Genomic DNA, 21,182 nt, shown 5'->3' with positions numbered 1-21,182 from the left:
ATAATCGAATCCCACTCTGGTTATCGCAAAGGATCACAGTGGTATCCAGCACATGTCCAAACAGGTCACTTCCTCAACCAAACAGCTTCCCAGCAGGCCATACTAGCAGCTATGTATTCGGCCTTGGCGGTGCTCAAGGCAACTGATTTTTGTTTCCTACTCATCCAAGATATCGAAGCAAAACCCAAAGAAAAACAACATCTAGAAGTGCTCTTGCGATCCACCACACTGCCAGCCCAATCAACATCAAAATAACCATGCAGCCTCACATCTCCGGCAATGTATCTCAGTTCATGAGTGATTGTGCCCAAAGATATGTCAGAAGATTCTTGTCACCAATCCATTGTATATGATGAGGCTCAACCATATATTGGCTCAATGTGTTAATTGCAAAACATATATCCGAACGGGAGTTCACCAAGAACATCAGTGCTCCTATGAGTTGCCTATACTCAGAAGCATTTCCCAATTCAGGTCCAGCAACACTACCACATAACTTCTTAAAGTTAAGTTCCATCGAAGTAGTCATAGGCTTGCAGTCCACCATCCCAAATCTTTCCAATATCTTCACAACATATTTTCCTTGAGAGAGCAAAATTTCACCTGGCTTTTGCTAGACCTTCAACCCTAGGAAATAGTGCATTGGTCCTAGGTCCTTCATCTAAAATTCAGAATCCAATTCCCTCTTACATTTGTGAATGACAGGATCTGCACTTGTCAGAAAGAGGTCGTCCACATAAAGTACCACAATGAGAGGTTTATCAATTTCAACCTTAAAGTAAAGGTTCGGATCGGCTTCACTTCAGCTATCGATCCTCTCATACCAAGCCTGAGGTGCTTGCTTCAATCCATATAGAGCTTTCTTCAACCTACATACATGAGATTCCCCATCATGAACCTCAAACCCCTCGGGCTGCTCCACATAGACTTCCTCTTTGATTGAACCATGCAAGAAAGCGGTCTTGACATCCATCTGATGTAGGTCCCATCCTTGCGAGGCAACAAGGGCTATGATCGAGCAAATGGTGGTGTATCGAGCAACAAGGTGTAAATATCTCATCGTAATCTACACCTTCTTTTTGAGAGAAGCCTCGAGCAACAAAGCGAGCCTTGAACTTTTATGCACTTCCATCAGCTCCATGCTTGATTTTTTAGAGCCACTTAGAGGTGAAAACCGATTTGTCATGGGGTCTAGGGACCACATCCCAGATATCATTCTTCATAATTGACTTGTATTCTTCATTCATATCATCCTTCCATATTTGATGCTTCACGGCTTCTTCGAATGATGAAGGCTCATTTTGAATGATAGTGCTCATTGTAGTCAAATATCCTTGATACCTGATTGGCTTCTTGCTTTCACGGAAAGTCCCCCTTGGTGCAATGTGTCTCTCGGCATCTTCGAGAGTCTCCCTAAGCCATGAGGATCTCCTTTTGGAGGAGGATCAATAGGATCCAAAGGCTCATCAACATCAAGCATCGTTTCTTCTTTCGCACCTTGATTTCCGATGTCATCTTCTTTGTCCTTTCTTAGGATAGGATGGTTGTTGATCTTCACGAGGGCCAAATCTTTGTCGTCGGTGACATCATGACTTATCTCAATTTCCTTTTGATCAACCACATAAATTCTACATCCCTTAGAATTTTCACTATAGCCCACAAAGATTCATTTCTTCCCAGATGCACCCAATTTGCTTCTTTTCTCTTTCGGCACATGAAAATATACGAGACTTCCAAAAATTCTAAAATGAGAGACATCAAGTTTCTTGCCAATGAACATTTCTTCTGGAGCCTTAGAGTCCAATGCTTGATGAGGGCATCGATTTTGAACATACACAACGATATTTGCAGCTTCAGCGCATAGAAACTTCGAAAGGCGTTGATCATGAAGCATGGCATGAACTGCTACTACAATAGAGCGATTCTTCCTTTTAGACACACCATTATGCTCAGGAGTGTATGGCGTTGTAGTCACCCTCTTAATGCCAGCTTCTCTGCAATAATCTTGGAATTCATTGGGTTCGTACTAAGTCCCATTATTAGTCCTCAATATCTTGATTTTCTTCTCGAATTAGTTTTCAACCAAGGCTTTGAAGTGTCAGAACTAGGTGAACACTTCATCCTTCTTCTTCAAGAAGTAAATTTAATCATCTGTAAAGGTGAAATAATATATGTATCCTCCCAAAGAGTTTACGAGCATCATACCAAATATGTCGGAGTGGATCAATTACAATATATCTGTGGCCTTGCTATTACTTGTAAGGGAATGGTCCAGGTCGCAGAGAGACATAGAGACAAACCATTGAGATTGTCATTGGCAATCAAGTCAATCCGATCACACACGAGTAGGGGGCTAAGAGTCGATGTTGTGAGGTCAAGCAAACATATGGGGGGTGTTTCCAGAAGGGAACCAATGCCATTTCTGTGGGTCACAGTCACCAACAAAAAGGAGCCACCATCGTTGGTGTCAGTCAACACAACCAAATTGAGTTATGTAGCAAGAGTTAGGTATCCATCACTACAGCCAACAGTGACAGAGGAGACACAACTAGCAAGGTGCAAAAGTCCTCACAAGCATGTAATAGCCAACAACGGTAGTAGAATAAGCATTGGTAATCAACAGCCAACAAGTAGAGCTACCTATAAGAGAGAAAGCACACGTCCAAAGTTGCCTCACTCACAACCGACAGGGTTCAACCATCAAGCACATATAGGGAAAAGTTACTAGCAGAGGCAATCAACGATAGACATAGGTCATGAAAGAAAAAGATGTCAAGCAACCAACAAGGACATAGCACGCAGGATAAGCAAGACAAGTCGTAATGGCAAGTCAAAACACAAGGACCAATGTAGTCGCACGAAGGTACGATGCAAACCACAACAACTAGGATGCAACAACCACAATCATACAATGCATGTGAAAGCCACAAGGGAGACAACATAGCGAAAGTGGTTGCGCTTGGATCGTACAAGCATTCAATATGCAGAAAGAACACTCAACAAGATTGGTGGAGATCAACCTTCAACAGAAGAGAAGGAGATCGTACCAGTCAGGGGGGTAGCAACAAAGTAATTTCACGTGTTTCAAAGGGGCGAAACATAGAACCATGTTGTAACGGCTGCAACACCCTCCAAAATTTTGCCCTGCATCCAATTTCAGAGCCTCCTTTGAGAGTTTAACTTGATGACTACACGCACTCAAGTTCACTCTGTGAGCTCGTGTGAATCTTCGCACCCACCTTGCTTGATCATCCCACCGGCAAATTTTGCATGTTGATGTCACTGTCATGCTTGCGACCATGTTCTGGTCATACTCAAGGTCTTCGCTTCGTGTGTACATGCGGTGTTCGCTATGTAAACATCCGTCGTGATCACACATGGAGCCACATACACTATCACACAAGCGTCGTCACAGTCGACCAACGATCAATCACAAGTGTCGCACTTGTCGCTCACACTGTCGGTCAATCATGTTGAGCATATGTGTCTGGATGGTTTGAGTCGTCTCATCATCAAGTCATGTAAGTGTGTGTTTGCAAGATCACGTATGCACCTTTTCACTCGTTCACACACTTAGTCATTTTGCTGAAGTTCTGACGACCAGATTCCCCTCTAACAGCCGGACCTTCACCCCGCCATCGACTCGATCGACTATCACCCAGAATAGCGTAGAAGCACCAAGCAAGCCATTTCAAGTTGTGTTGCCCGCAAGCAGATCAATCAGCCTTCATGCTGGTCAACTGGAGAGTTTGACCCGGCAGCCACCCCGGGACTGACTCCCCTCAAAAATTGCGCAGAGGCTGCAAACCTTGCCCACTCCGCTGACTGAGAAAATTGCGCAGACAGGACGAACAGACACCAAGTGCCCGTCCCTGTCTCCCTCGGAAAATTGCGCAATTTTTCCAGCTAGCGCTCATGCCAATCGACCACTGCTCACTCGGAAAATTGCGTAGTTTTCATGAGCAAGCCCTCGGCTACCCAACAACCCGCTCACAGCTCAAAAACTGCACAAAGGTGATTAGCAGGCCAACCTCCTAGCATCAGCACAGTTTTTTCTGCCAGCAACTCCCGACTACTCGTTGCCTCAAAGAATTGCGCAGTTTTCGTTACCAAGCTCCTGCAGCTGACTGCCAATTCCCTCCAGGAATTGCGCAGTTTTTGTTGCCAAGCTCCTGCAGCTGAGTGCCAGTTCCCTCCAGGAATTGCGCAGGTTTTTGTTGCCAAACTCCGAGCAGCTGATTGTCAATTCCCCTCAAGAATTGCGCAGTTTTTGCTGCCAGTGACCCAGCAACCAACTACCAATTCCCTCCAGGAATTACGCAGTTTTGGCTGCCAAGCTCCCATTGCCCGCTCCTTCTGGAAATTGCACAGAATCAGCCATCCAGCCTTCCCGCAGCCAGCACTGTTCCTCTTAAAAACTGCGCAATTTTGTCCTTTAGCTAAGCCAAACCCTGCAAACAGTCACTATCGACCTAGATTGCCCATCTTCATCACCCAGTGATTGTTGCGCAATTTTCATCAGCATTGCCCGTAGCCTCCATCCCAGCTCGCAACCTTGTTTCCTCTCTCAGTCACCTGCATTCGAAACGATCATGCATCATGGTAGACTAGGAGGTTTTTGGATTTGATGTCGTCTCGTCATGAGTGACTGCAGATACAAGTACACAAACAAACATGGCGCGACGACGGATGGGATGAACAAAGGAAGTATATGCAGAAGGGCATGTTCGCCAATGGACGAACAAACGATGCATGCAAAGAGATGTGCTCGTAAACAGACGAACAAACAATGCATGCAAAGAGATGTGCTCGCAGACGAACAGACGAGCAAACATGCCAAATGTGTTCACGGACAGACGGACGAACATGCACTTTTCGCAAATAGACGAACATGTCAAGCTTACCAACATACAAGCAAGGAGCAATGCACGAATGCAACGTCAAGCGAACCAACGACCATCGAAGACTTCGTGCACTTTGCCATGCGGAGGCGAAGTTGTGACACACAATGAGGACATCCATCACCCAAAAACACTGTAGCTCGACATGCACACCAGCAGCAACACAAATGTACCAGCACTGTCATGTCAAGTCTTGTCATGAGTCATGTCGCCCACATCTCTACTGTGGACCATACTGTCAATCAATGTAATGTAATGTGGAAGTCCAAGAGACCCACTTGTTGCATGAAAAGTCATGTAAAGTCGAAAAGTCATGGAAGTCGAATAGTCATCAGGGTAGGCGAACAACCACAAGGTTCAGTTTCACCCTTGGCTATAAATACCCCCTCATTTGTACATGCAAAGGACTTTTCACCTCAACTCCTCCCACATAGCCTTGAGAGTCTGTAATCTTTTCTTTAAGGAGTAAGTAGTGGCTCCAATGCCCCGCCCACGAGGTTAGTGATGTATGGTGTAATGATGTGTCTTCGAACTTTCGCTTAATTCAAAAGCATGCTAACAGGCCAGCACGTTTTCACACATGTATTGTAACCGTTGTAAGACTGATCTTGAACACTTGTAATGCATATTGCTTTAGCTTGTGTTTAACACTTAAACTCATTCACTTCTTGCAATACATATATATTAATGAAAATGTGTTGTATGTGTTGTTAACATTGTCCTGCCCGTGTTGGTTACCTCCCCAAACATCAGACAAACCTTCCACATAAACTTGCTATAACAATCGTTACACTTGTGCGGACTCATCCGCTGAGTGTTGTACGTGTTATCTTCCCTTGTGTGTTGTGACTGCCGCATCCGTGTCGACTGCTCTTTCGGAAGCTGTGCACGTCCTGTTGTGTTGTGTGTTCCTAAAAGAGTTGGGGCTTCCTCCCAACCCACTTGGGACTCACTCCCACCCTCTCTCTCTATAGTGAAAGAGATGTGCTCGTACACAGACGAACAAACAATGCATGCAAAGAGATGTGCTCGCAGACGAACAGACGAGCAAACATGCCAGATGTGTTCACGGACAGACGGACGAACATGCACTTTTCGCAAATAGACGAACCTGTCAAGCTTACCAACATACAAGCAAGGAGCAATGCGCGAATGCAATGTCAAGTGAACCAACGACCATCGAAGACTTCGTGCACTTTGCCATGCGGAGGCGAAGTTGTGACACACAATGAGGACATCCATCACCCAAAAACACTGTAGCTCGACATGCACACCAGCAGCAACACAAATGTACCAGCACTGTCATGTCAAGTCTTGTCATGAGTCATGTCGCCCACATCTCTACTGTGGGCCATACTGTCAATCAATGTAATGTAATGTGGAAGTCCAAGAGACCCACTTGTTGCATGAAAAGTCATGTAAAGCCGAAAAGTCATGGAAGTCGAATAGTCATCACGGTAGGCGAACAACCACAAGGTTCAATTTCACCCTTGGCTATAAATACCCCCTCATTTGTACATGCAAAGGACTTTTCACCTCAACTCCTCCCACATAGCCTTGAGAGTCTGTAATCTTTTCTTTAAGGAGTAAGTAGTGGCTCCAATGCCCCGCCCACGAGGTTAGTGATGTATGGTGTAATGATGTGTCTTGGAACTTTCGCTTAATTCAAAAGCATGCTAACAGGCCAGCACGTTTTCACACATGTATTGTAACTGTTGTAAGACTGATCTTGAACACTTGTAATGCATGTTGCTTTAGCTTGTGATTAACACTTAAACTCCTTCACTTCTTGCAATACATATATATTAATGAAAATGTGTTGTATGTGTTGTTAACGTTGTCCTGCCCGTGTTGGTTACCTCCCCAAACATCAGACCAACCTTTCACATAAACTTGCTATAACAATCGTTACACTTGTGCGGACTCATCCACTGAGTGTTGTACGTATTATCTTCCCTTGTGTGTTGTGACTGCCGCATCCGTGTGGACTGCTCTTCCGGAAGCTGTGCACGTCCTGTTGTGTTGTGTGTTCCTAACAGAGTTGGGGCTTCCTCCCAACCAACTTGGGACTCACTCCCACCCTCTCTCTCTATAGTGAAAGAACCATCGACACAAGTAACATTAGCAATCACCAGGCACGCAAACCTCACTACTCAAAGCCTAAGCAGAGCACTCTCCTGTGCTGACAAGCAAGAGTTGAGGCAAATCTTTAAGATAATGGCAACCGGGCCATCATACCGAATGGGACTCCCACACCAAACGGTGTGAGGTCTAGTTGGGACTTCATACCAGGGTGATCCCCTGAATGTTGGCGGGTCCAACACCGTCAACATTTCTGGCGCTAGAAGGAGGGTTGCCAGTTGTATATGGTTGAACGTTCTCTCACACTCACTCATCAACCATTTGGTCAAGGTAGTAACTCGCACTCCCTCTCACCTACGCGCGACTCTGCAATTGGTTACTTCTCACCTCCCAAGACTGAACACAAAATTTCGTATCATCACCTTCGCTTTGTCCGTCCCATCACCCGCTAGTTCCCAAAAGCAGTTAGACTGATCCCAAGCATACAGCATCTTCCATACGCATCAAGGAAGCCAAAAGCCACTCCCACAAGGGTTGTTGTATCATCAGTGGAAGAAGCAGTTCTTGCCACACTTGAAGGTCTGGCAGAAGCTATTGAAGACAAAGAGGAACCTCCGATCTTCCGACAAGGGGAACGAAACACCTTTGTGATCTTGGGATCAGACTCTAGTACAGGAGGCAGAGGGGAACAAAACACCCTTGAGATATTGGGATCAGACTCTGGTACAGGAGGCAGAGGGGAAGGCAATGGAGGAGGCGAAGGCGGAGACGAACCAACAGACTCAGAGCCAGAACCGTCAGACTCTGAAGGAGAGGAGGAGGACGAAGAAGAAGAAGAGATGGCTGACCAAAATCTGGAATGGATGACTCAGGGACCATTGTCTCTCCTGGGTGCCTTGCACAAGATGTCAAAGAGAGCGGAGAGAATGAACACCAAGTTTAACCCTAACAGCACAGTGAAGGCAGAAGACCATTTGGACAACTTCTACCTGCAACTACAGACCCTTCAGATACAGTATGACGACATAGCATGTAGATTGTGTCCATGTACCTTGGATGATCACGCAGCTACATGGTATCACAGCCTTCCACCAAACTCCATACAGAATTGGGGTGCATTCAAATGCATGTTCCTTGAAAAGTTTGTTGATGACAAGACCCCAGCTATGTTACTCAAAGAATTGGGAAGCCTGAAGATGGAGGGGAAAGAAAAGGTAAAAGACTTCAATCAGAGGTTTACACGCATATTGAACAAATTTGCAGCAGACACCAAACCTCATGACTCCATCACTATTGATTACTACATGTCCGCACTGTCGACAAGCATTGCGCAATTCATCAAGCGAGTTGTGAAACCAACACTCTTGGAAAACTACGAAGAGGCTATTGCTGTTGAGAAAGACCTGCGCGCAATTGGAGTCATCAAGGATGATGAACCAGCAAAGGACTCCAAAGACGCGAGCAGAAAGTCCCAAGCAATGGCGAGCAAGGGTAGAGACAAGGAGACAAATGATATTGAAACCCTCACTTGCCTCGTCAAGAACTTGACAACAGAAGTGTTCGAGCTTAAACAATGGAAAACAGACACATCTACAAGCAACCATCTGCCCAGACAAAGACAAGGAAGCAGTTCATCAGGCAACAACCGATTCACTCCAAAAACTGCACAGAGCTCTATGTTCCACCTTGAACAGTGCGCAAATGTTGAGTTCTGTTCATTTCATGAAGAACATCACCCGAGAACTCTTGTTCAGACTGGAAGCGAGTCACAAACTCTGTATACAGTCATACATTCGATGTAGAAAACAGTATGCAGGAGCAGCTGGAAGACACTGATAATGACGAAGGTATTGCACCTGATGAAGCATCAAGTTCTGGGCATGTGGTGAACGCATATCAGTGCTCGCAAGCAATGCTGAAGACAAACACCGAGAAGCAGCCCCCAAAGCAAAATGACCGTTACAATCTTAGGAGTAAAGGGGCTCCCCCTACACTTGGGGAAGTACAAGAAAAGATGAGACTGTTGTTGAGGAAGGCTGATCCACTGGCCACCCCAAAGCAAAAAACACAAAACAAGTCCGGGAAGACAGCGGCGGACAAGAGTACGTCCATGAGCAACAAACTGCAAAACACTTCGTTGGACAACACAAACATAGGTACCCGAACACCTCGGTGAGTCTACTACCTATGGACTACAGCATTGTAGATGACATGAAAACTTGAGCGAACATCAGTTTGTTCAAGTTAGCTAAGATCCAAAGTCAGCGAGACATCCTGTTGCGCGCATTAGGATAGACAGCAACGAACGGCGCAGCCTCTACCAGCAAGGGAGTGAGCACACCTCCCAGACCTCTTTCTATTGTGCTTAACGCACTCCGGATGGAAGAAGCAAACTCAAGTTGCCCTCCATTCTTGCTATCATTTGAAATTTTTAGCTGCAATGTTCACAACTGCTTGGTTGATTCTGGCGCGACAGCCAAAGTCTTGCCGCTCTCCATTACTAAAAGGATCAATGCACAATGGAGCGATACATCTGCACGAATCATCCAACTTGATCGAACATCGATACCAACCACTGGTGAACTTCAAGCCGTGATCATCTGACTGTCTCATGATGGTCGAGTCCACCAATGCATCAACATTGTCATTGTGGACATACCAGAAGCATATGGTCTACTACTCAGCAGAGACTGGTCCAGCAAACTAAACGGATATTTTGCTACAAACTGGTCGCACATGTGGCTTTCGTACAAGGGCAAATGCAACTAGATTCGACTGTTATCCGAGAGGTATATGAAGCACAATGTCACTCCCCTTAACGGCAAGAATGAATCGTTGGCCTTCGCAGAACTCATGTTTGGCAACTGCCTCCTGGAAACAACGTTGGCGGGTTATCTTGCACGGCCAGCTCCAACCCCACCAGACAAGCAGTTGGGACTCCTTCCTTGCCCGACTAATGGTAATGAAACATGTACATTGCATTGTACCAATAGTAGCAATAGCAGTAGCAGTAGCAACAGTAGTAGCAGCAATACTAGCACATCAAACGGTCTGTGTATAGACAAGTTGTGGACCATGTACTTTGATGGATCAAAGACATAGGACGGCTCAAGAGCCGGGTGTGTCTTGATCGACCCATACAACAAGAAGCATCTGGTTTCAAGTCACTTGGAGTTCGAGTGCACGAACAACGTTGTTGAGTATGAAGCACTCGTGTTGGGCTTGCAAAAAGCCATTAGCCTCAACGTGGTCGCGTTCAAAGTGGTAGGTGATTCAGAGATAGTGGTACAACAGGTACGTAACACCATTCATTGTTTGTCACCACATCTCAAAAGTTACCAGGAAGAGGTATGGCGACTAATCTCTAACTTCCAAGCATTTAACATCACTATTGTACCACGTACACGTAATGTAGCTACCAATGCTCTGGCAAACATAGCTTCAAGGATGTCACCAATTAGGGATAGACTTACTAGTGAAATTTTGTATAAACCATGTATCCCGGACAACATAACTAATTTACGTGTGTTTAATGATGATCAACAAATACTGCATTTAATGGCCAACGCAGCGATAGATGATGACGAGCACGAGCACTCTCTGCAAGCAAAGCTGGTAACAGGAAAGGCCACCTTATCATAAAAGGTGTGGCAACATTGGGAAAGCTTTATGACTTACAAGAACGTTTTCAGGAGCCGAGGAACAACAAGACCCACAGTTCCACCATGATACACGAACTGATCAACCTAGGAACAGAACAAGATCCAAAGTTCGTTAATCTTGGTACACGCTGCACACAGCAAGAGTGGCAAGCCTTTGTCCGCTTGTTCAAACAATACTGAGATGTGTTCGCATGGACGTATGATGATCTAAAAACTTATAACACGCGGATCATCCAACACATCATTCCAATCAAAGAAGGGGTCGAGCCATATCAGCAAAAGCTAAGAAAAGTACATCCATCACTTGAACCCCTCATACAAAAAGAGCTCACCAAGCTGTTGGATGCACGGATCATATACAAAGTTCGTCATTCCACGTGGGTTTCAAACCTTGTTCCTGTACGCAAGAAGTCCGCGGAAATCTGCTTGTGTGTGTGTTGATTTCCAAAACGTGAACCGCACCTCGAACAAAGACAACTACCTCGTGCCGTCTATGAACCACATTCTGCAAACAATATCTGGGCCACAGAGGTTTTCCCTTCTCAATGGATTTTCAGGATACAATCAAGTTCTGGTATCAGAACCTGACAAACTTAAGACTACCTTTCGCACCATTGTTTTACAACCAGGCCGGCTCAACTCGGAAACGGCCGAGTCAAACCGAGCCGGTAAAAAAATGTGTGACCAGGCCAGCAAACCGGCTCGGTTGACCGAGTCATTGATGACCAGGCCGAGTCATCCAATGACTCGGCCTAGTCATCAATGACTCGGTAAACCAGGCCGAGTCCGTATTGACCAGGCCTAGTCATTGGAAAACGGCTGGGCAGCGTAAAAAATAAATTTTATTCACTTTTTTTTGGATTTGTGGTGTGAAATTAATCTGTTTGGATGTCTGTAATTTTATTATGAAGTACACAATGCATAAAGTATGCCATGAACCATGGTATGAAGCAATAATGGGAAAATGATAACTATAAATCTTACGAGCCATGTCTAAGAAATGTCAAATCTGAAGTTGATATTTTCGAAATATATCAGGACTGAGGGCCAGCTGAATGCCCTTCTCCTGCTCAGAATATCGGATCTGAAAATGAGTTATTTCAACTCAAAATGATCTCGGAAACTTAACCAAAATGCTGCCCTAGCAATGAAAAACTTGGTTGTGAAGAAACCAACGCTAAAAATATGCTTAAAGTGTTCTATAGCTGTGCTTTCTGGTGAAAAATCAGGTCTGAAAGTGTGCTCTAGCTGCCATAGAAGTGACAAGATGAAGCTTGATTCTTTGAAAATCAGATCATAAAGTTTTGCCTTAACAGCTAGCTGGTGAAAACAGCCTGAGAAGTGCAAATTTGTGCCCTAGCTCCCCAAATTAGTTCAACAAAAATCACAAAATGTGCCTGAGATGCTATTGCTGTTGAAAATCTGCAGTATTTAGTTTACCCTAAAAATAGTAGAGGTATGTTGTAGTTGTGTCCTAGCTGCTTGTTGGAGTTTGGTCTCACCAATCAAAAATCCCTTCACAAAAACAAAAAAAGAGCTGAAATGGACAACTTTGGCATTCTACTGGAGAGTGTCCAGTTGACAGTGGTCTGTGGGTCAGACCACATATGTCTTGACTTGACCTGGTTTTTAGGTCATTTGTGTCTGAGTGCTAGCTGTGGTTTGAATTTTTGAATGACTTTAATCATTGCATAGAGGATCAATGGTAAATCTCTAGATACCAAGTTTGTGACCTTCCATGGAAGAGATGGAAGGTTTAGGTATTTCACCTCTTGGAAATTGAAGCTCCATGAGCCTACTTTGATCATATGTTGTCTTCCATCTATATTATAATGCTATGTGTTTGGAAACATGAATGAAAATCTTTAAAATTATGTTTAAAATATTTAAAATTATGTTTTTTTATAAAAATATATATATATTTAATGTACTTTTTACAACGACCGAGTCATTGAAATCGACTAGGCCGAGTCATTACCGATTCGGAGTCGGAGTCGGAGTCGATCCTCGGCCGAGTCGGAGTCTTGGTCGGGGTCGTAAAACACTGTTTCGCACCAAGTGGGGTACATTCGCTTACAGACAAATGTCGTTTGAGCTTATAAATACAAGCACAACCTTTAAGTGCACCATGGACATCGCTTTTCACGGACTCATCAGACAGAGCGTAGTGGTTATACCTCGACAATGTGACTGTGTTCTCAAGAAGACAAGTAGACCACATACGCCATTTGAAGAAAATTTCTGAAAGATGCCGGAGATACGGGATTTCCTTGAATCCCAAAAAGAGTGTATTCGCAGTGTTTAAGGGGAACCTTCTCAGACACATTATTGCCAAGAGCGAGATCAAGGTGGATCCGCACCAGGTCCAAACTATTACACAGACCCCTCAACCAGCCAACAAGAGAGCCATGCAGTCCTTCTTGGGCAAGATAAACTTCCTCCTCAAGCCCATGCAGGACATGATCAAGAAAGATGCAATCTACAGCTGGGGCAAGAGGGAAAAGTATGCATTTGCCCAAATCAAGCAGGCCATTGCAGAAACGCCTGCACTCTATAGCCCAAACTTCAAGAAGGATTTCCTGCTATACACCTTCGCCTCTGATAATTCGCTCGTTGCCGTACTCACTCAGAAGGACGAAACAAACAATGAACATCCCATCTCCTTCATAAGCGCAAGCATGCAGGGACCAGAACTCAACTACCCCGCCATTGACAAACAAGCATATGCAATATACAAGGCGGTCCCAGTAGTCCGCACATTTCTTGTACAACAAGAACTAGGTGAACGACGCACAAACTAGACGACAAGTTTGCAAGAGTGTGATCTTGAAATCAAGCCAGTTCACACGATCAAAGGACATGGGCTCTGCAGACTTGCCGCTAAAGCAGTACATGCACCAAAGAGTGAAGAAGAGCTCATCGGCTGGGAGCAGGAAATTGAGATTTATGATATAAGGCAAGCAACACCCACTAAAGATGGAACCTCTTGGTACGCGGATATGCACCAATAACTTGAGCACGGCACCATACCCTCTCACTTTTCCATCAGACAAAGCCTTAGCATATCAATCGGTGCACAGAGTGCTTTACAGGAAGCACAGTAACAGATTTTTGCTCAAGTGCCTGGAGGCACATGAATCAGAGAAGGTACTTCAAGATCTGCACGACGAACCCGTTCGGGGTCACTTTGCGGGAAATAGCATTGCGCACAAAGTTATGCAAGCCGGTTTCTACTGGCCCACATTATTCAAGGATGCACATGCTTATGCCCACAAGTGCCTGATCTGTCAGCGATGTGCCAACAGAACACGAAGATCAACAACCCCACTGCACCCTATTGCAGTGACCGAACCATTCCAACAGTGGGGCCTGGACATCATTGGGGAAATCTTCCCACATTCGTCAAAGCAACACCGCTACATTCTAACAACAACTGATTACTTCATGCGGTGGACAGAAGCAATTCCGCTCAAACAAGTGAACGACCAGGAGGTCATCAACTTCCTCTAGTAGAACATCATCTCACGCTTTGGCGTTTCGATATCACTTGTTTTTTATAATGCAACATACTTTTCATCTTTGAAACTCTATGATTTTGCATTACAGAATGGTATTGTGCTAAAACATTCATCTAACTATTACCCACAAGGAAACAGTCTCGCAGAATCCACAAATAAAAACCTCATCTGCATAATCAAAAAGATTGTTTTCTCTTAGCAACGCAACTGGCATAACGCCCTGACGAATGAATTATGGGCTGACCGTGTAACACCCAAGCCATCTCTGAATACCTCACTGTACTTCCTGGTCAATGGAAAAAAAGCCAGCCTTCCACCCAATATCTGTTTACCTGCACTTCAACTTGACCAAAAATCCCAAGGAAAGCCTTGCCAACTAGTTCAACGTAGGATGGATGCTCTCCATAAGCTTCAAGAAGAAAGGATGAAAGCAAAAGAAAAATTCACACTCCACCAGAACCATATCAAGAGATGGTTCGATAAGAAGTCTGCAGGGAAAGCTAACTTTGGTGTTGGTGACTTGGTTCTAAAATGGGATAAGTCCCATGAAGACAAAGGCAAGCATACGAAGTTCCAGTCCCTGTGGATTGGTCCGTACACAGTCCATGAGAAGCTTGGCCCACACACGTACTGTCTACAATCACTTGACGGGAGGATTGACAACCTTCCTGTCAACGACCAAGATCTCAAGCACTACTTCCAGAAGGCCAAGCCGCGCCCCGTGCCATGTACATAGTTTGCTTGTTGCTTGTTTCATTTTGTTTGCCTTGCTTATTGTCTTTGTTTTCATTTGGTTGCTTCACTTACTACTTTTGTTTTCGTTTGTTTGAGTCGCTTAATACCTTGCTATTTTTATTTCCGGAAATAAGTGCTTCCATCTATTGTGTTCTGGCTTTTGAATGAGTATGTGGCTGAGATATGAAGAGGCTTGTGACGCTGCAGCACTTGACCAGTCTTGTGCCCATCTTCTCTATGCTTGGGTATAACCTTCAGTCGATAAAGTCTTTGACGAAAAATATGAGCCGTTTGCAAGGGAAGTTTTGGTCCTACCATGAACATGTGTCCACACTGGGAAGCCCCATGCTTGTACTCAGCCTTCTACTCTGTGTGTTCAAGCTCATCCAACCAGTAGAAATGAAGAAGGGGAAATCTAAACGACCAAACCTATGTCACAGGTCTTACATGCTTCTCTGAAGGAACAACCTCTTCTTCTCTCAATAAGTTGGGATCCCTCTTCCGCCCCAAAAATAAATAAGTGCCTATGCACAGTTCTCTTGAAAAAATACAAAGGTGAAAGAAGAGAAAGGCTTCCTACAGAGAGAGGTGAAGCATGCAACTCCACCAGGGTATGACCAAGCTCGCTAGCAGTGGAGCAATGCGTGTGTTCCTGCATGACTCCGTTGGGGTACTGTGTTTGACTAAGTTGGCAGAAGGTGAACCATGTATGTCCATGGGGTAAGTGGGGAAGCCAAAGTAACCCACATAGCAATTCAATACTCCCCAAAGGCCAAGGCACTGTGCTAGCAATGAACCAAAACAGAGAAGTTGGAGTTCTACTAGTGTGTCGCCAAGTGTTGTAGCGGCGACAACACCCTCCCTGCAACCAACTTTGGAGCCTCCTTTGAGAGCTTTACTTTATGACTACACGCACTCGGGTTCACTCTGTGAGGTCGTGTGAGTCTTCGCACCCACCTTGCTTGATCATCCCACCCGCAACTTTTGTATGTTGATGTCACTATCATGCTTGCAACCATGTTCTGGTCATACTCAAGGTCTTCATTTCGTGTGTACATGTGGTGTTCGCTAGGTAAACATCCACTGCGCTCGCACATGGAGTCACATACACTGTCATGCAAGCGTCATCACAATCGACCAATGATTAATCACAAGTGCCACGCTTGTCGCTCACACTGTTGCGCAAGCGTCGTCATGGTCGACCAACGATTAATCACAAGTGTCGCGCTTGTCGCTCACATCTTCAATCAATCATGTTGAGCATATGTGTTTGGATGGTTCGAGTCATCTCGTCGTCAACTCATGTAAGTGTCTATTTGCAAGATCATGTATGCACCTTTCCACTCGTTCACACACTTAATCATTTTGCTAAAGTTCTGACAACCAAATTCCCCTCTAACAGCCAAACGTTCACCCCACCATTGACTCAATCGACTGTCACCCAGAACAACGCAAAAGCACCAAGCAAGCCATTTCAAGTTGTGTTGCCCACAAGCAAATGAATCAACCTTCATGCTGGTCAACCAGAGAGTTTGACCCGACAGCCACCCTAGGACTGACTCCCCTCAAAAATTGCACAGAGGCTATAGACCTTGACCGCTCCACTAACTAAGAAAATTACGCAAACAGGTCGAACAGACACCAAGTGCCTGTCCCTATCTCCCTCAGAAAATTGCACAGTTTTTCCAGCCAGCCCTCCTGTTAGTCAACCAACTGCTCACCCAAAAAATTACGCAATTTTCAAGAGCAAGCCCTCTACTGCCCAGCAATCCACTCAGCTCTGAAACTGCGCAAGGTGATTAATGAGAGGGTGGAAAACATAGAGCTTGTGAATGGCACTAAATGATCTTCCCAAGTCATGGGAACCATTTGTCAAAGGAATCTATTACCAACTGGGAGAGGCTTTGGGATGAATGCATCCAAGGAGTCTAATGTCAACAAGCGACCTGGACTCCAAACCAAACAAAACATCACATTTTCAAGTTTCCCTCTGATTGAACCCTTTTGCCATGAATCTTGATCAAGAAGTTCACAATTTTGTGAAGCCTTACTTCCTCAAACATAAGGACTTCAGTAAGATCAAGTGCTTCGGTTGCCATAAGGGTAAGCACTATGCGTCACAATGTGCATATAGGAAAAAGGGAAGGGGAAGTCACAGCACACAATAACATCAACAAAGTTTGAGAAGGACTTGTCATACCATCACCAAGAATTCCCATGCATCACAATGTGCAAAGAAGTAGAAGGGGAAGGGAAGTCGCAAAATACAGCAACATCAACAGGGGTACAACTCAATGAGTTTGCAGCAAAGTTTGAGGACTTATCTTTTGCCTCTTGTTTAGATATTGAGGAATGCTCAAGAGCATGTGGAGGCTCCTAAGAGCACAACCCAAACCAAGTAGCTCTTTAGGAAGTACCTCTCACTAAGAGGGAGTGTTGATGTTTGTAGCTCAAGAAGGTACTACTACACAAGCCTAAGTGTCTAGGCATGCAAACATCACCTAATATACCCTTAACCTTAGCAATTACTTTAGTGATTAAAGTAATTTCTTTTATAAGGCAAAAGTGAGTTAATCTAATGGAATGTAAAGGATTTTGCATTAGTGAATTAGTTTTATCTAATCTCAATTGCTAATCACTTTAGATATTGGGATCGTCGATTTGGTCATAGCCCAAGGTTATGAAAGAAAGACTTGGCCAAGGGAGAAGACACACAATACATCTTGAGCATAAGGCACAGTGAGAGTGAGAACTCAACGATTAGGTGGAGAGAGACTTCCATTCAAGTGTATTGGATCAAAGAAAGGTGCAAGGAGCAGCAAGGGAGATCCAAACCAACCAAAAGATAGATCAAATGACTAATCTACGGTTTGATCAACTAGATTAGATCTAGGTCATTGTTATATATATAATTTCCTCGGAGGGCCATTTTCCCAATAAGGGAGTTCTGAATTTAATAAATGAACAATTTGATTGAGCAAAAGATTATGCATGTGATTGACATTGGTTGTTTATTTTGCTCCTGTTGTTTGTTTAAGTTTTGTTAAGATCCTAGTTGAACTTTGGAGCATGTTTCTTCCATAGCTCATAATTAAAGGGGAAACAATTTTGCATCCAACTCTTTGTGAGATGGAGCCATACCTCAAAACTATGTTCTTCATACCACATACTAAAATCTGGAAATGTGGAGTGGAGTCGCCAAGGTGAACCTTTGATAACCCCTTCTCGATGTTGCTTGTTTTGTCAAGGATAAAATCCATTTTTCAGATCTTGTAGATCAACTACATATTGGTTTTGTATGTGAAGATATATCTCATTTGGCAACTCCATGGAAGGAGGAAGCCCCTCGCATTTTGCAGGTTTTTGAACACAGTGCATGCTAGAATACTTTTGTATGGGGGGGGGTTGTCACAAAAACAGTTCTAAATCTCTTGTTTAGTAGGTTCTTGTACCTGAATCTACTCTCCTTTTCAGGGTTTTAACATCGATGTGAAACAAGGACCTCCAAACCTGTTATCTAAGAACTGCTAATTTTATTGAGTTGTGTCATAGTTCCTATGTTGAAGAATCTTTGTTCTTAAACATGTAATAGTTTTTTTGTATTTTAATATTTTTAATGTTTGTTACCATACCCATCATCCATACTCTAGACACTCGAAATTTGGGGTACCTTCCAACTGTCCCCGAAACCCATCCCTTTATTCCCCATCACCCACCCTCAATTCAATGCAGCATAGCAAATTTGTCTTATGAATGGGCAGACGGCATTATCATGATCCCGAGCCAGTAATGCACAATGATATATTACTGTACGATTTAAACCTTTACTCCGGTACATGGTGTTAAATTGATTCATTTTGAAGGGGAAACCAAATCAAAAAATAATTAACCAAGCCTGTTACACGACGTGGAAATTCTATCATAAAGCCATTCACAACCAAGTATCATTTGCAAATGTCATCATTGCAGGTCACCCTAACTTCAAACAGAGGTTAATCTTCCTGCTTTAAACAAATTCTGCGAATAAGAACTGACAGACTACAGATAAAACATCTCTGGATTTCGAGCAAATGAACTCTTCCATCAATCCACGACATGTTATTGAAATTGATTAATAGACATCCGCAGATAATCAACCATCGCACGAAGTCAAGTTTTTTAAAATTGGAACCAAAAGATATTTATATCGTTGGAGACAATCAAACATAGGTCTCCTCATGTTTCTCATTAAGCCACATCACATATTTAGTTTCATTCCTTTTGCTAGTGTACCCTCGATTACAGAACCCAATATGCATGCCATAAAAACAGTTAAAAGAGCTGTGCAAGTTCGAATACGAAACATCAAGGTGTAATGACATCATTGAACCCTGCATCGGCAACCCTATGCAATGCAATACTGGACCTCTCGCGGGTCTCGCTTATAATAATTCCAAAATGCCTACAATTATAGCAAAAAACGGCATCGACTGTTTGTCCCCGCATTTCGCAGTATGGACACGCCTTACTTTAAATTAAGACCAAGTTTCGACAGAACCTACATGTGAAAATTTTGAAAAAGGACCCCACAATAGCGTTCAAGCAGAATTAATCTGAAGCCATTTAGGTCTTTGAATCTGACAGATTTACTGTTTTGAAATATGGATCAAGGAAGAATAAATTGCTTCTAGCGATCAACACAAGGATGGCTACAAAACAACCATGGATCGATCCGCGCAGAGACTTTTAATAATAAATGAAGCGTTGGGTGCGATGAGATTATTAATAATTGAGCAAAAGAAACTAGGGTTCGATGGCTTACCAGCTTGATGGCCACCTCCTCATTGGACTGGATATTAGTACCTGAAAACATTACAGCGCACCGTTATTCTTTCTTGCCCGATAAACATCCGTCATTTAACTGCAACATTCATCATTAGCCTGTCCGTGGGCAATCGCTCATTTGCAGACAGAAAATTAAAATGAAACTATTGGAAGAAACCAAAACCTAAATAGATCTCGCCAAAGGAGCCGCTGCCAATCTTGCGGCCGAGTCTGTATTTGTTACCCACGCGAGGCTCCATCCCATACAGTTAATAACCTCGCTTCACCGTCCCTAAATAACCAAATTTGCCCCAAATCAAATCGATCCCTCGCCTTTTCCCAGGGATTTATTCATCGCAGAAGAATCCATTCCCGCATCGTTATCTTACACACAGATCTTCTCAAATCTTGACCATCACCATGACCATTTTAGGTGTAGACAGATCTATCTGTCTGTATGTATTTGTATGAGAATTGTGAGCCAACCACCTTTCAGGAGTTAAAAATGAAGAAAGATAGGGGGGAGCGGAAGAGGAAATAGAGCAAGCAAACTCCGAATCGGCATCCGCCCCAGCCTTGCCGGACACGAGACAGTAAGCGCTCCGCCATTGGACTTTCCGTCAACCGCCATTTTGTCGGCGTCTATCACCTCCAACTCCACAATTCTTTGCCTTTGCCTTTGCCCTTACTTCCGCCATTTTAGCTTTTATAAAGTAGGAGGGATGAACTTGAATCCCCTAAATTCCTTCCTTAAATTTAGTGGGCCTTCAAATTCTAAGCTAAAGAATTACGCAAAAGGTGATTACACACCACCTAGTGATCATTGCTCCCTACTCTCCGTGACACTTTAACATCGCATCTTGTTTTTATTTTTACATCACTTTAATATCACCTCTCGTTTATAGGTCACTTAATTTTTATAATATATATTATAACGAAGGGAAATTGGTAATATATATTATTATTCTAATATATATATTAATAGAATAATTAGATATATATTATAATTAAGGGAAATTGGTAATATATATTATAATTATAATATATATATTAATAGAGAAATTGGAAAGGAGACTATATAAAAAAAATTATGTTATTAAGGAGTTTGATAAGGATTATTGTTTTTAAACTTTTCAATTTAATATAATTTTTCACGAATTATATCGGAAAGTTTAGGTATAGTATGATTTGAATTTGACTTTAAATTATGTTATTCTTAAATGTTGTTGAGTTGGTATTTTCATAATATAAAGTAATTTAATATTTTGATTGAGAGTAAAAAATAGTTAGTAATATTCTTCTTTTTTTTTAAATTTGATAGTATTTTTATCGTGTCTAATATATCACTTTGATTGAGGTGGCGAATTGAACGGTGAGTTCACATCAAGGAGTGCTTTAACAAAACACATCATCACTATCGATCCAAAATTAGTAATATTTGTTATTATTGATAAATAAAATTTAAGCAAAGTCTTTAGGTA

The 21,182-nt window shown here is 43.3% G+C and overlaps 1 protein-coding gene across 1 annotated transcript in view; it reads right to left on the bottom strand.

The window, feature by feature from the left end:
* Positions 1–20,336, bottom strand: part of LOC149185564 (casein kinase 1-like protein 2) — a 67,913-nt gene extending 47,577 nt beyond the window's left edge. The window contains exons 1-2 of the mRNA XM_089410728.1: positions 19,886–20,336; positions 19,700–19,740 (exon numbers count right to left, since the gene is read on the bottom strand). Coding sequence (XP_089266854.1) covers positions 19,700–19,740; positions 19,886–19,961 — 117 coding nt within the window. The 5' untranslated portion in view covers positions 19,962–20,336. The remainder of the gene's footprint in view (positions 1–19,699; positions 19,741–19,885) is intronic.
* Positions 20,337–21,182: the final 846 nt, after the last annotated feature.

The sequence above is a fragment of the Pinus tabuliformis genome, chromosome 3_1 (genome assembly GCF_031772625.1).
Source record: "Pinus tabuliformis cultivar Carrire ecotype Pingquan chromosome 3_1, CPIR1, whole genome shotgun sequence".
Taxonomy (NCBI): Eukaryota; Viridiplantae; Streptophyta; class Pinopsida; order Pinales; family Pinaceae; genus Pinus; species Pinus tabuliformis.
This window is presented reverse-complemented; position numbering and strand designations above follow the sequence as displayed.